The 14,825-nt window shown below is 37.5% G+C and overlaps 1 protein-coding gene across 2 annotated transcripts; it reads left to right on the plus strand.

Moving 5' to 3' along the window:
- Positions 1 to 942: 942 nt before the first annotated feature.
- Positions 943 to 14,776, plus strand: LOC131548498 (C2 domain-containing protein 2). 2 transcript variants are annotated; one of them, XM_058789811.1, is made up of 14 exons: positions 943 to 2,027; positions 2,132 to 2,227; positions 2,486 to 2,605; positions 7,058 to 7,156; positions 7,261 to 7,407; positions 7,683 to 7,800; positions 8,557 to 8,665; positions 8,918 to 8,982; positions 9,394 to 9,509; positions 9,648 to 9,804; positions 9,987 to 10,091; positions 10,269 to 10,396; positions 10,991 to 11,261; positions 12,796 to 14,776. In XM_058789811.1, the coding sequence occupies exons 1-14, from the start codon at positions 1,758 to 1,760 to the stop codon at positions 13,023 to 13,025; spliced, it is 2,031 nt and encodes a 676-aa protein (XP_058645794.1). In that variant the 5' UTR covers positions 943 to 1,757; the 3' UTR covers positions 13,026 to 14,776. The 2 variants fall into 2 exon arrangements, with proteins under 2 accessions (XP_058645794.1, XP_058645795.1); XM_058789812.1 differs by having other exon boundaries at positions 7,291 to 7,407; positions 12,796 to 14,775.
- Positions 14,777 to 14,825: the final 49 nt, after the last annotated feature.

Consider the following 14,825-nt stretch of genomic DNA (forward strand, 5'->3'; position numbering starts at 1 on the left):
AATGTTTCATTTCTCCAGAATCGATACTACATTGTTTTAAATATTTATTTCACTGTTTTAACGTGGAAATCGCGTATATTATACATTTTAAAGTGAGAAAGTAATTTTAACAAAAAATATTGTAGGATGCGGACTATTTCTCTTTATGCTTTCTGCCTCCGCGCAGGTCTACTTCAAGCTAAGGCTCTAACGTTTTTTTTGTTTTTTTGTTTTTTTTATTAGAATTATCAACAATTATACAAAAATATACAACCGTAGTAACAACAAAATCACAAAATAAAAAGAAATAAAGAACAAAAAATAAAAATAAACATACAGTGCCAGGGGTAATATTAATTACAGCTCAAATGTCCTGCCTAGAAAACTACATTAATGAGGTAGTAGTTCGTGTGAGATAATCCGCTTATTGTTATAATCGGTTTGTGTAAGTTATCTAACGATTGCTGGTGCTCTGTTATTAAGTATTGATCGACAAGACAGAGTATTTACAGTTTGTTTAATGTTAGCAATGAGTAAACAATGTGAATAATGATAGCAGTGAGTAAATAGTTTTTTTTGTTTGCATTCTACTCTTGTTGAAAAAGTGTATGAGGGTGAACTGTAACGTTAAATATACTACTTTGATAAAAAAAAAAAAAACGTTTGCAAACAATCCCATTGTTTTAGCAAGTAATCCACACACGCACACACAAATCGCAAATTTTCATATTCAAACGCTGCTTTTGTCGTATAAACAAAGAAACGCCCAATGTTAAAAAGAAGAGATGTCACGAGACCTTTGTCTTTTTTCTGCAAGCATAAACTCCCCGTAATAATAATATACCTCAAATACAATTTTGATTAATTGATTTTGTCTACGTATTTCAATTTACTATTATTTAAATAATTTTAATATAAACACGTCAATTTGTATTATTTTGGAAACTGCAGTAAGGACTTTTATTTTGTCTCGTCTGGTGACGGTGCTCTAGGACTCCCGAACCTCAGAGCAAAGCTAATAATCCTAGAAATCAGCGGTGTGTGTGACACACTCATCCACTCTGCTTCTGCCTCTCTTCGCCAAACACGCCCAGGAGGATGAACGAACCCGCTAGAGAAGATGAGAACTGCACTTAATGTCACTTTTTAAACTCTTTTTTTGTTTTCTGTGGGATAGTGCTCGGCTAATGTGATGGTAACGTGGCTCATCAACGCCGGGGGATTTTCAGGAACTTTTTTTCACCTCAGATGCTCCGGATCTAATGCTTTTAGTATTTAGAGTTGTCTTTAAATGGCCAATATCTGTCTAAAATAGGTCTTTAATTTATGTTATCGAGTATATATATATATATATATATATAAATTTTTAAATCGCCAATATTTTAAAAACATTTCATCTGTTTGTGTCCGACAAGAGACGAGTTATCCGGTTAAAATCTCGCAGGTTCAATCACGGGCGGTTTACTGTGAACTGGCGTGTGTTAAAAAAAGCTACTTAGTTGTGCAGATGCTCTAATATTTAAAACATCTGATTTAATAATTGTATTTTGTATTAAAACACATCTGTCTGTCGCTGTCGTGCTGGTTGAAGTGAGGTTTAAGCGAGGTTCGCGTGTTTCCACCCACCCTCCGTGAACTTTCATTTTTGCTATTTGTGAAGGATTTTTATTAGTCAATACTAGGAAGGAAAGTGTCTTTATTGTGCTGGGATGCGGAAGGGAGAGGAGTAGGGCTGACGGTAAACATGTTAAGGGTTTAAAGTGAATGGCCCGGTGATCATGTCGTCTATGGAGGGTGTTTTCTCCTGGGTGGGTGACTGGCAGTGGCTCTGCATGGTCACTCTCTTTCTGGCCTCTGTTGTCACTTTGATTATATACTTGGTGCTGTATTTTTCCAACGAACCTCCTGTTGGGAAAACACCTCTCAGTCTTGTGCATTCTGAGGAAGCCGATGGGATCTTATGCTGGGTGCTGTCTCTGAAAAGCTGGAAGAGTCAGTGGAGAAGAGCCTGGTTCAGGAGCCTCAATGAAGAAGCTTGTAGATCACAGGTGGGGTTGTTGTTGTTATAATTCAGTTATATCTATGTATAGTCTTCATTGTTGTGGTCTTTTTTGCTTATTGTTTTCCTTTGGTGTTTTGTTCCACTTATTAGAGCGGGATTCAGCTGACATTTGAAGAAGATGGTGTTCAATCATCAGAACTGGCCGTGGACCAGATTTCAAGCTTTACGAAAACGCCCGGTCAAAAAGTAAGGTCACGCTTTGAACGTTTACACACACACTAGCCTATATGAGTGAACTATTCTTTATCATCTCACACTGCTTGCTTACGAGAACTGTATTTAGGTTTGGATGATTTGAATCAAAATAGGGTTATAAGACTTCTCATTTTGACATGCACCCTGTTTGATGATTCAGAAAAATTATTAGCTATGTTGTGACCGATGAAGCATGAGGATATTTAAAGTGACAAACTAGTCTTAGTCATAGTTGTATTCTTTTTGCAGAATGTCCTGTGTCAGGTGGTTGGAAACAAGCTGCAGTTTTCTCTCAGTGCTTTACCAAGCTCGATGTCTTCAGAAACCCCCCTGAGATACAGTGTGAAGATAGCTCCACTTCATCTGCAGGTAAACATGAGTGTTTACTCTGCTCTTTGTGTCACTTGAGGATGGTTGGGTAAACGCAAGCGCTTTGGCATATGTATAACAAATTGTCAAACAAGACAGTCATTCTTTAAACGCTTCCAGTAATATTGGCAATGGTGAGGCAGATAATCCAGTTTTTTTTTTTTTTTTTAAATGTTTTCTTTGGAGTAGACAAGCATCTCCTTCTTTGTGATTCTAGGAAAGTCTGTCACATGTTTTGCCATCAAAGTAAATAGTCAGTTTAGTCATATTTGTCTAAATCAACACTGTGCTCATTTGGGCTGTACATTCAGTTTGAATGGGGAGGAAATGAAATCTAATCTAAAGCAGGGAATAAAAAAAGTTTTGTGATTTTGAAACCTGTATGATGTAAAATTATAAGACGTATTTCAGTCATTTATCAAATGTAAGTACTAGTGATGCACGATCATGATTTTTCATGGCCGATACCGATTTTTTACAAGCAAACCGGCCGATTTCGATACCGATTTCCGATTTTTTTTAATCAAAGCAACAAACAAGATAGAATGAAAGTATACATAAACAAGATGTTTATTTGGTAGGCTATTTAACAGGCCAAACTGGGTTTTGGCTATTGAAAATAACTGTAACCATCTGAAATTAACAGCAGTAACTGCACAGTAAGTAGGTTACATTCAATACAAACACAGGTACTGACAAAAGCATTTAGCTTTTGTTTTTAAATTGGGTTGAATCTATAAACTGGCCTTAAATGAATACATTAGCTGTAACCATGTAATTTTAAAGGTAACAACTGCATAGTTCCACAATCCAAACAGCACAATCAAAACACATTCAACACTTCAAACAAAGATGTTACTTAATCAGCATTCAGCATTTGTTTTCATTTTTAAATTTGGTATAAAGAAAAAAAGGTCTTTACCAGTGAAACTAAATAAAACCAAAGTTGGCTATATGAATATATTATTCCAAAATGTTAAATCAAATAATGTTTAGTGCAATGAGTAAAACAAAGATGCTACAGCAGGTGCTTTTAAATCAAATTAAGTCAATGTAATTTTAAGGTAAAATAAAAATAGGCCTAATCATCCTATATCTTACAGAACTGATGTTTACTTCTGGCTTTTCAAAAGTGTATAAGAGTTCTTCTTTACAAAAACAAGCATTTCAGCTTTGTCACAAGTAAGTCTGTTTCGTTTCTCATCCAACACGTGAGAAGCTGAGCTGAACAAATGTTCACTGTCTAAGCTTGTGCAGGGCGCGGACAGGTACGCTCGCGCAACTTCAGCGAGCGCAGGAAAGCGGCTCTTATTTGTCCGAGATTAACTTGTCCTTTGCAGACATTGCAGATTGCAATCTTCACGTCCTGCGCACAGATTTTGAAATACTTCCACACAAATTACATGTTCGCGAATGATTAGGCCTACAAATGTAGTCTGTGCACGCGGGCGCACTTCCGGAAAAATCGACCGGAAAAAATACAAAAAACCGTCCGGTTGCCGATCGCACATTATAAGCAAAAACCGGCCGGTTCCGATTTATGGCCGGTCAACCGGTGCATCCCTAGTAAGTACATTCATGACCATGTGAACTCTTGTACAAAAGGTCAGATTTAGCTTCATTTTCAAATTATACTTATTCAAATTATACTTAAAAATATTGATGTAAAGTAATATACAATTTTTTTATTAGTGGTCTCAGTCATTTGGACCCCTCTGTTATAGTTATCTTAGAATTATTTATATACTTTTATAGTATTTATTAATATTTTAAAATCTATCTTCACTTTTTTAAATTTTAGGTTGAGTTTTAGTAATACTTGTCATTTTAATTAGTTTTTTTGTTGTTGTTTTTTTAATGTTTCCATATAGCTTCAATTACTTTTTTTATTTCAGTTTTTGTTTCCACGATATTTTTTCTTATGTAAATGTATTTCAGTTAGCTGCCAAGGTAATGTTTCTAATTTAAGTTAGGTTTTTCTTCTAACATTATATTTGATTTGATTTCAGCTTTATTTCAGTTGCTGAAAATGATTTGTTATATTTTTGGTGAACAATAACACTGTTTTATATGTGTGCAGTCACATACCAGTAGGGATCAGGAATAAACACATTTGCTCTTGAATAAGATGTCCTGTGTGCTCATGAGAGATGTAACGTTTCATGCGCCATCCTGAATGCTTTTGATTTATAGGGCGTGACTCACTCTGCCGTTTCATTCGCCGCGGGAATCAGATTAAGTGCCTCAGTCGCAAGCACTGGCTCAATGTCCTGCCTTTATTTTAATCACCGTTAATATGTCTCTGCCTCAGAAACATGCAATTTCACCGATACATCCTGCCTAGAATTATTCATGGAAAAGCTTGTACCTCTTGGACATTTATTTAATATTGCGCTACAAATGGCAGTAAAAATAACTTTCAGTGTGCAGAGCTGCAGCTTTTTCTGCTTTGCAGTCATTGACTATACATTGTGTTTAAAAGTTCACACAGCCTTTGCTCAATTGCATTACAGCTATTTTTAAACCAATAAGTTGCCCGGTTCCTCATTGTCGTGCTGATCCCGTTTTAGCCATAAGTGCGTTGAGCGGCTAAATGCGTTAAATCTTTCGTTAAAACCTGACGTTAAATCTTTCGTTTCCTTGTATGCCTTCAGAATCTGCCCCGGATCTGTGGTATTCTGTCATAGTGGGCTGTTTTTGTTCAAACAAATCAGGTCAAGTGCTAGATTGTAAATAGAATACCAGACATGTGCCAAGTGTACGTACGGAATACTGGCCTTTGTAGAAGCAGTTGCATTTTCTGTTTGTCATTCAAGCCTCTTTCTGGAGGAATCCAGGTGGTTGCTGCATATTTTCTAGCTGCTTCTCCTGCTGGTCAGGGCCGGTTGCTGGAAAGCTCCCAGCGGTTGTTAGAATGGCTTCGTAGGCTGAACAACAGTATATTTAGGGCTTTTGTTTCTGTTCTAGAGGTCAGTGCACTCTAGAGCCCACAGCAACATATGAAGTTGTGGAATAACACTTTTATTGTGCCTCCATGAGGTCCAACTCTTGGCAGAGTTACAAGTACTGCAAGCAAATATGTTTTCAGGTTCAGATTGAAATGGATTGATTGAAGTTTCATATATATTGCACTGTATGTCAATAGTGACGTTTTCTAGTTCGTCTATCCTCTTCAGGCTTTAGAATTCATGTGATTTAGAAATCAACTTGAGCACTGAGCACTGGACTGGAATTTGGCGTTCTGTCATTTTTTTTTTTTTTCTCCACATTTCACCCAAGTTCAGTCTTCAGAAATGTAAAGCAGTCGTGCTTGGACATGACGGCCCATTCCTCCGTGCATTGTGGGCCCTGCAACTCAATGAGCTGTTGTGAATATGTGAATGCTCTGGACCCTTTGTTTATTGTGAGTTTGAAGTAGGCAGTGTTATGTTATTCTGTTGTTGGCCGCTGTGTGTTTCTGCCTTGTTGATATAAAGCAGCAAGTAATTTGTTGTTTAATTTATGGCTGATATTAGGTCAACACAGATCTGTCAGCTGTTTATTTCAGTTGGTTTTTCAAGCACCATTTTTCTGAAATTGATGATATACAAATACCTGTATGCGGCAAGTTAACAATGGTAAATAGTCGTACTTAGTTGTTTGTTGTAATTTATTATTATTAATAACTTGTATTAAACTTTAGAGTCTCTTTTATACTGCATTTGCTACTATTGTTTTAAAAGCCCAGCTCATTTTAAAACCCATAGTATTAAAAAATGTGAAAAAGTAGGTCTAGAAATTGTCTGACTTGATTTTTCTAACAGTGTAAAGGACTTTTTCTGAGTTTTAAATGAAATAATTCTGAAAAGTGTATCATGGTTTCCATAAAAAAAAAATATTAAGCAGCACAGCTGCTTTCAACATTGATAATAAGAAGAAATTGAGCACGAAATCAGAATAATTTCTAAAAGATCATGTGGCACTGAAGACTGTAGTAAATTCAGCTTTGCCATCGCAGGAATAAATTGCATTTTAAAATATATTAAATTAAAAACTGTTATTTTAAATTCTAATAATATTTATTTTACAATATCACTGTCTTTGTTTTTTTTTTCCTGTCTTACCGACCCAATTGTTTGAACAGTAGTGTAAATACAATATTTAATTATAAACTGGTCGCTTTATAGCTGCAATTTAATGCACAAATAAATGCAGAAAAATCCCTAAATTAATTTTTGTTGTATTATAAAATTAAATCAATTAATGCTATCATTTTTGTTTTTTACATCGTTGACGTTTTCAACTTCTGTTTTGTTTCATGACTGCTAAAAGCAACAAGACAATTAAGACCTTGTGTTAGACCATGTTAAAAGAGGTTTTACAATTTTGCACACAGTGTCTCGTGGCTTGCTGCTCTGATCAGTTTTGTGTCTATGGTTGAAAGTAACATTTGTGTGTGTATTGTTGGCACAGCTGGCCTTACAGATAAAAGAGGTGAACGAGGAGGTGGAGATTTCCTGGGGGGTGCTTCACCTGGACTCAGATTTGCAGCTTACGCCAAGTTTTATACAGGTATATTTACACATCGAACCACTTGAGATAATATTATAATTAAATGCGGTTCTAATTGCAATCTCAGTAGGTTTTTGAATGGTGACTTCAGCTTATTTTTTCAGAATGCCCATGACACTCTGCGTGTGTTTCAGGGAGATTGTGACAGTCTAAATGAAGCCGCTGTGAACAACAGGCTGAGACAGGTCTTGAGTCGAGCTCAAGCATCTGTAACTCTGAGCAGCCGGCCTGCAGAGTCTGCAGAAGTCAAGGTACTATATCCTGCACTAATGTGTTAAATGTTAAATATTAAATTAGCATTTAATCCTCTCAAAAACACTTCATATCAACCACAGAAGCTAATACATGTTTATAACCCTATTTTGTTTATCCTTAGGCCTTGATTATATAATGTGGTAAATTTCATAGTATTCAGAACGTTACATAACTTTGGAATTTGCTCAGAATGGAGAGAAAAACACAGAAAAGGATGTTGCTGTTGATGTTATGAGTGATAATGTTTTATTTCCTCTGTCCTCTTTAACAGGAAGTAAGGAACAAGACCTCGCAGGTGACCTCACCCCCAAAGCCCCCACGAGCTCATGAGTGGAAACTATTAGTGAAGAACATCCGGGTCACATGCAAACAGGAGGATGGTGCTGCAGGTCACTGAAACACACTCCTATTGCAGCAGAATGCATGTCCTTCCAGTTCTCTTTAATATTTAGCCTAATCATTTAGACGGATGTATGCAGTATGTAAGAAGATGAAACATGTATTGATGATAAAGCATGTGAAAATGTTTTTAGCATTTTAATATCACTTATGCATCTTTCAATCAATGGCAGCTGTTTGTGATGGGCCATTTCTAAATATATGGTCACATGACACAGATTCTTGTTCTCTGAAATCCCATATGTCTTGTTTATTAGATGGAGCTCATACACACCACAGACCTCAGCTAATGTTTTCATATTGCTTGGATCGAAGAATTCAAGGCAATTATTTGGATGAAATTTTGTTGTGGGCACAAAGTGCAGGCTCCTCTTCCCAAAAAGCACCGCCCCCGCAACTTATTCAGTTAACTGCCTGTGTTTCCCTCAATCAGGATGTCCCTTTTGTTCGGAAATCATTTCCGGAAGTGGTCTAATAGTCCCGCTGCTCTCCAGCCAAGTCACTATTACAGCCTAGCAAGCACTTAACAGAGAAAACTGGCATCTCATCCATTTTATGCATAATTCATTTTGGCAAAGAGCGTTTTCTGCGTTAGTCATTTATTTAGCTCGAAAACACTGCTAGATCTCTTCTTTTTGTCTTTTGGCACAAATACCTGGTTTTATTTCAATGTACATTAGCAAAGGCCTTTTTTTGGAAGGGTCTTGCTTGTGCTTGGTAAAGAACTGTTTCTATTCTGGTTTCAGGCGGCATGAATCCCCAGTGTATCCTTCAGTTGGATGATCCTCCTCAGAAGGTCACCAGTTCAGTCTTGACTAACACATCCACCCCAGCCTGGGACCAGCCCTTCATATTGTGAGTTCAGGTCCACTTCCATCTGCTCCCTACACAGCTGCTCCTGCAAACTTAATTTATACCCATTAAATGATTTTTTTTTTAAAACCCATTTGCCTCAAGAAATCACAAAATATCAAATCAGCCAGCATGCTTCCTAAGATTTAAACCATAAAATGTTTGTAGTTTGACAGTTTTGGGTCATCCTCCAATCTTTTTAGATGGAAATACTGCATGATTTATTTTGTCTCTTGTCTTTGTCTGTTTTTGCAGTGAGCTTAGCGGCCGGTCAAAAGAGCTGAACATCCAGGTTGTGGATAACGGCAAACCTCTGGAGAGTAAGTCCACATGACCAAAAATAAACCAGCTTAACGGCATAAAAACAGAAAAGTGATATCCATTAATCTGGGTCTGCAAAAGCTTGAAGGTCATCTGTGAATTTTAATCTACTTTCGGTCATCCGTTTCTCTAAATCATCAAATAGCCTCAAAAATGCTTTACAAGTGGTAGATTTATTGAGCTAATAGAAGGATACTGTGGTAATATCTTGACTTGAACTCTTCTGACAGACACGTGACAGCCTATATTACTTCATCTCATTGGCCTTTCACCCTGATTTCTTAACAGCTCGTGTGAAATGTGTTTGTCTGTGTGCTTGGTGTCACTTTTGCCTTCCTTTGCAAACACATTGATCAAATAATGTACATTACTTTGATTTGATCAGGTATCACTCTCTGTTGTCCTTCCAGATGGTTTGTTAGGGCAGGTATCTGTGCCTTTTGATCTAGTGAAGAAACACCCCAAAGGTCAACAGACCTTTTCACTCATGACCAAAGATCAAGTGACCGGATCACTAACTACTGAGGTAAAATGTTTTGTTAAAATGCCTTGTCCTAGTTTAATACACAGATATATATATATATATATATATATATCAATCCATTGGCAAATTAAATATGCTATTTTTATATGTGTTTACAAACTTAAATGAACTTCTGTGTAGTTCACCTACCTGGAGCCCAGCGAGGTGCGTAGCTGGCAGATGCCTACGCCAGCCCCTACTAAAAGAGTGGAGATGGACCGCACTGTGATGCCCTGTGGCACCGTTGTTACCACTGTCACTGCTGTGAGGAGCAAGCCAGGACGACCTTTAGCACCTGGTACCTTCCTTTGGCCGTTGATTCAGTTGTTGATTTTGAGGAAGGCAGTCTGAATGTTATTTGGGTATTTGAAATCCAACTTTAATATGAAGATACAACAGTTGTCATGTCAGTCTCCTAAACCACAATATCAAAATCTCCTATATGATTTTCATGTTTGGTTTTAAAAATCCCTCCTACAGAATCCAAATCGCCTTCTAAAAACAAGCTAGCGGAGAGAAGGGTGTCAGAGCAGACGTCACTACTCGGAGCCAAAGTTAGCAAAGCCCTGTCATCATCAGATACAGGTGGGATTTCCAGTAAAGCTTGTTAGCATAAATGGCTAAATGCATTTCCTTCATTTCCACTTTCTATACTGCAAGTGCTCATCAGCAGTCCAGGGGCAAGTGTAAATTCAAAATGCCACATTAGTAATTATTACGTTCAGCATTTGAAGATTCTTTTTCACTCGTTTTCTTGCACAGAGTTATTGGTGTTAAATGGAACCGACCCTGTAGCCGAAGCTGCCATCAGACAGCTCCACGAGTCGGCAAAACAAAAGCTCAAATCACCTGTCAAAAAGAGCACCATCATCATCTCAGGAGTGACCAAGGTACAAAATAACATATACAACATTTTAATCTGCTTGTCTGTGTCAGACAGATTTTATTAAAAATTTTTTTTTTAAACTTCAAAACCTTGGTTAAGATTGTCAACCCAACAATTCTCACACAATAAAAATTTGGGACGACTTCCAATCTTTTTAGATATGAATGCAGGATGATTTATCTTAAATTATAATGTTGTGATGCCCATTGTTACTTGTAGAATTTACAACAACTGATTTTGATGTATTTATACAAAATGTATACAATTTTTATACAAAATGAACAGATTTTTGGTATTAGACAGAGTTAAAAACCTGAGACAAGATTGTCAACCCAAGAATTCACACAAAAATAAAAATCAGCAAGCATTTCCTAAGGCTTAAAACAATGTTTGTAGTTTGGCTTTTTTTATTTATTCATATATAATACAAAATTATCTGTCTCAAACAGAATTAATTTGTTGTATCTGCAGGTAGTAATAGGTACCTGTCATAATCACAATCACATCATAAATTGTGATTATGATGTAAATTACATCCTAAAACAAGTTCTTCAATTGTCATTTCTAATTAAGGCTTTGCTATTAACCTCCTCTCTAGGCACCTCTGACACAGGATGAGGAGATGGCTCTGATGGCAGGATACGCAGCTGCGATGGACGCTTCAATGTCCGAAGCTTCTGAGGGCACCAGCAGCGAAGCGTTACCCTCAGAAACAGTGGAAGAACCCAGCGTTCTGGAACCCACAGAGTCTCTGGTGGGTGCGAATGGCACAGACCACGTGGAGGACTGGGAGAGCCAGGCTGGAGAGGACCCAGATGCGGATAAAACATCTCTGTGTATCTCTGAAACAGGTTCCAAAAAAGGAAAAGGTGAGGGGGGGAAAAAGGGGGATGAACTTTGAGCTTTCTGTGAATGAAGATCAACAACGTTTAGATTATGCTGAGCAAGGTTTCGAGTTTGTATTTAACCTCTTTACATCTTTAAACTACATAAAGTGTTTTACTGGAGTTATAAATGTGATCACAGGACTTCATGTGAAAAACAAGGTCGATGGCATGCATTAACATTGCCGTTCAAACATTTTGCATTTAGAATTTTTGAAAAACACGTCTTATGTTCACCAAGGCTACATTTGTTTGATCAAAAATACAGCATGTGATGGCAAAACTGAATTTTTAGCAGCCGTTACTCCAGTCTTCAGTGTCACATGATCCTTCAGAAATCATTCTAATATGCTGGTATAGAGCTCGATAAACATTTATTATCAATATTTTGTGCAGCATAATATTTTTGTGGAAATTGTGATACATTCAGCGAAAAGAACGGCATGAAAATCTCTTTACGGTCACTTTTTATCAGTTTAATTCTAATTTCTACAAACTTCACATGAAAAGTAGTTGTTTATTCTGTCACGAGATGCTTTGTGAACAACCTTTGAGAGAAGAGGGAAGGATTTCTTACTGAAAATCTCTATCAAAATTGAGTCTGTTATTGAGATGCCACAGTCTTACCTTTGTTTGTGTCTAATATGAACGTTACAGCACTGTCTAGTGTCTTTCTGTCTGTACTTCTGACATTTGATGACATCCACTTTCTTTTTTGTCCTCTATACCTCTCCCTTATCACTTTGTGTTTTTTTTTTTTTTTTCTTTGCCATCTTAAAGTGGAAACCTGTGCTAACCAGACTTTATTGCTGGAAGAGTAAGTGACCTCTTGAGAAGTCTATAATAGTTAAAGTATGTAGACTTCCCTGTGAAATGGTTAACAAACCCTTTAGTAAAAAGCCAGTCCATGTTCCAGCATTTTATTCACACTTCCATCACGATAATAAGCTTGGTAATAAAAGTTATTATCCTGTATTTAAATAACATGTGGTTTCAGTCTTAACTTTTGGACATGGAGAAAGATTTGACATGCCATTTAGCATCTCAAATCTTTGGAGGCATCCCTTGGTTTTAGTTTTGTGCTGTTGGCCCATTGAGATGTTTGGTTGATAACTTGCCCAAACAGCTTTAAAAATCCAGAAGTTCAACCATGCTGAACTTCTAAGCTGGTGTGGACTGGTTTATACTGCTTTAATTCTAAAACCAAGCACTTTGGAATACATTTGCGTACTTTATTTTAGTAGTGTGCTTGTGTTCTTTCAACTAATTTACATTTGATGCAGCCAGTGTATTGTAGTAGCATCTTTCAGACACACGGATACGAGCATATTCAGATTACGTCAGAATTCCTACACGTCCGCTGTGTCTTCATGGAGGTCAACAAAATCGAAAGAGTATTTGATTCCTAATTTCACGGTTGATCTGAGTGGTGAGTTTGACCTCCAGGTTGGCTCAGTGAAGCACTGTATGTTGGGGAGCTTCTCTGATTGTTTTCATCTCTGTTTGGCGCCCCCTGTAGGCAGCTTCCTGCACAAGAGTGCCAAGCTATTCTTCAGACGGCGACATCAGCGAAAGGAGCCGGGGATGAGCCAGTCCCACAACGACCTGCAGTACTTGGAGCATCCCGAGGCGGCCATGATGGGCGACAGGGAAAAGAGGACGGCCACCTTCAGGCGTATCATCAACCGCAAGCTTCTGCCCAGGAGCAAAAGCAAAACCAACGGCACAGTGAGAGAACCTCCCACATGAGCTGCCCACTCCGTCGCCTTCATCAAAACTAATAGCTTTTGCACCTCTTCATCTTCCTAACATCTTCCTTTTCACATTCATTCTCATAACTTTTATGCAAGTCGTTGCTTGTTTCTGGACCATATTTGCCAAAACCTCTGCGTAGCAACAATCACTCTCATCAACTCCGACCTCTCAGCTTGGTTCTGCTCCATGAAGACTTTCCCCATGGCACTTTCCCTACTTGACCGCTCCTTCGACACCATTCTCCTTCATCTTTGAACTTTGTGTGCGTGTTTATGCAAGAAAGTTTACAAAACAGCATTCAAATGAGCACTCGCTCTCTTCGTCGCTCCAAATGACTCTTGTGTCATTTAACCTTATGCAAATATTGATCGTCATGCAAAAGATATTCTGCGATTGTGGCCTTCTAACCAAAGCGGGATTTGAGGACAACTCTTTCTTGCCATCTACCTGAGCTTTAACCTTCTGGAAACCCTCTGGCGACCTGATGGATCCTGGAATATCAGACAAGGGAATACCATCGATTTTATTTGCACTTGTTTATATGCTCAGAACTCATTCCATATGCAGGGACGTGCAGTGAATTCTGTGAGGTTTGGTGGTGAAGATGCTCTGAATTAGTTTATTGAAAGTTATGTGAAAGACCTCTGTCTTGATGTGAATTGAATGGGAGTTTTCATTTTGTTAGGGAGAAAAATCAGCAGTTTCACCAAATTTGATTCTGGGAATAGTGAGTTTTATTGTTCAGCGAAATATTTTCAAACATTTAAAATGTTCTGGTTTGGCACTGATATGTTCGTTTTTTTAATTTCTTAATATTCAAACAGAGATGGGAAAATATCAATAAAAGGTTATTTTATTTTAAATATTATCCTTTTAAGTACACATTATTCAGTGTAATGTGTAATTGTGTGTATGCATGTTTGATTTTTCACTCTTTTTTTCCCCACAGACATTCCATCGTCTCACATTTAAAAAAAAAAAAAAAAAATGTATTTGAATTGTACCAAAGGTTTTTAACACTAAGCAAGGGCATTTTCCCATAGAGAAAGACCAGAGTGCATGAGAATTTAGCTAATCGATAAGTTCATGATTTATGAGATTTTCCCAAGTGTGCAGTCGTCTTTTACCTGTACTCTTAAGCCGGCTGAAATGGCTGTGAATGAGAACAAGTTTGTATTTGGGACCTCATTTGTTGAGCCTGTGTGGAGAACTGCAGTGGATTTGTGTTATGGTCGATTCAATAACCGGCTCCACTTGACATTTACTTGACCTCAAACTGCATATGTAGAAGAAACCTGAATGCCTGTCCATACTGAATGTTGCCAGAAAGAAACCTCAGCAGTCTGGATGATAAATATGTATTTTGGTAGGACTACTGTTCTGTGTTTTTGTGTTTTGTCTATGTTGTGTGTTGCCATGTGTATCCTGGCTGTCACAAAATGAAAGGGGTATTTTCCAGTGAAATGGAAGGAGGCACATGAAGATTTTATTTTTGTCATGCTTGATTGGCCGGCCAGAGGTGATCCAGTCATTAAATGAAATCTAACACATCAGTCCTCTGTATATGCATATCATCATAATATATCCATGTGCATTAAAGAACTCCTCTCATTAACTTAACTCCTCTGTGCTTTCTCTCTTGTTGTTGGCCTTGTGAATGATATTTGTATGCTCACCAAAACACATTTACCTGCAATATTAAAATCACTTATATATGTATGGCCTGTGAAGAACGAACTATTCAGTTTGAAGACTTGAAAGCCTAGAATTCTCTATCAGTTTTTAAGAATGGTG

This window comes from Onychostoma macrolepis, chromosome 10, assembly GCF_012432095.1.
Source record: "Onychostoma macrolepis isolate SWU-2019 chromosome 10, ASM1243209v1, whole genome shotgun sequence".
NCBI lineage: Eukaryota > Metazoa > Chordata > Actinopteri > Cypriniformes > Cyprinidae > Onychostoma > Onychostoma macrolepis.

What these genes read in the sequence shown, in the direction of transcription:
- LOC131548498 (XM_058789811.1), top strand. Translation starts at nt 1,758, where the DNA reads ATGTCGTCTATGGAGGGTGTTTTCTCCTGGGTGGGTGACTGGCAGTGG. An exon ending in CAGAGTCTGCAGAAGTCAAG is followed by an intron (nt 7,408 to 7,682) that starts GTACTATATCCT and finishes CCTCTTTAACAG; the next exon opens with GAAGTAAGGAACAAGACCTC. An exon ending in ACAGGAGGATGGTGCTGCAG is followed by an intron (nt 7,801 to 8,556) that starts GTCACTGAAACA and finishes TTCTGGTTTCAG; the next exon opens with GCGGCATGAATCCCCAGTGT.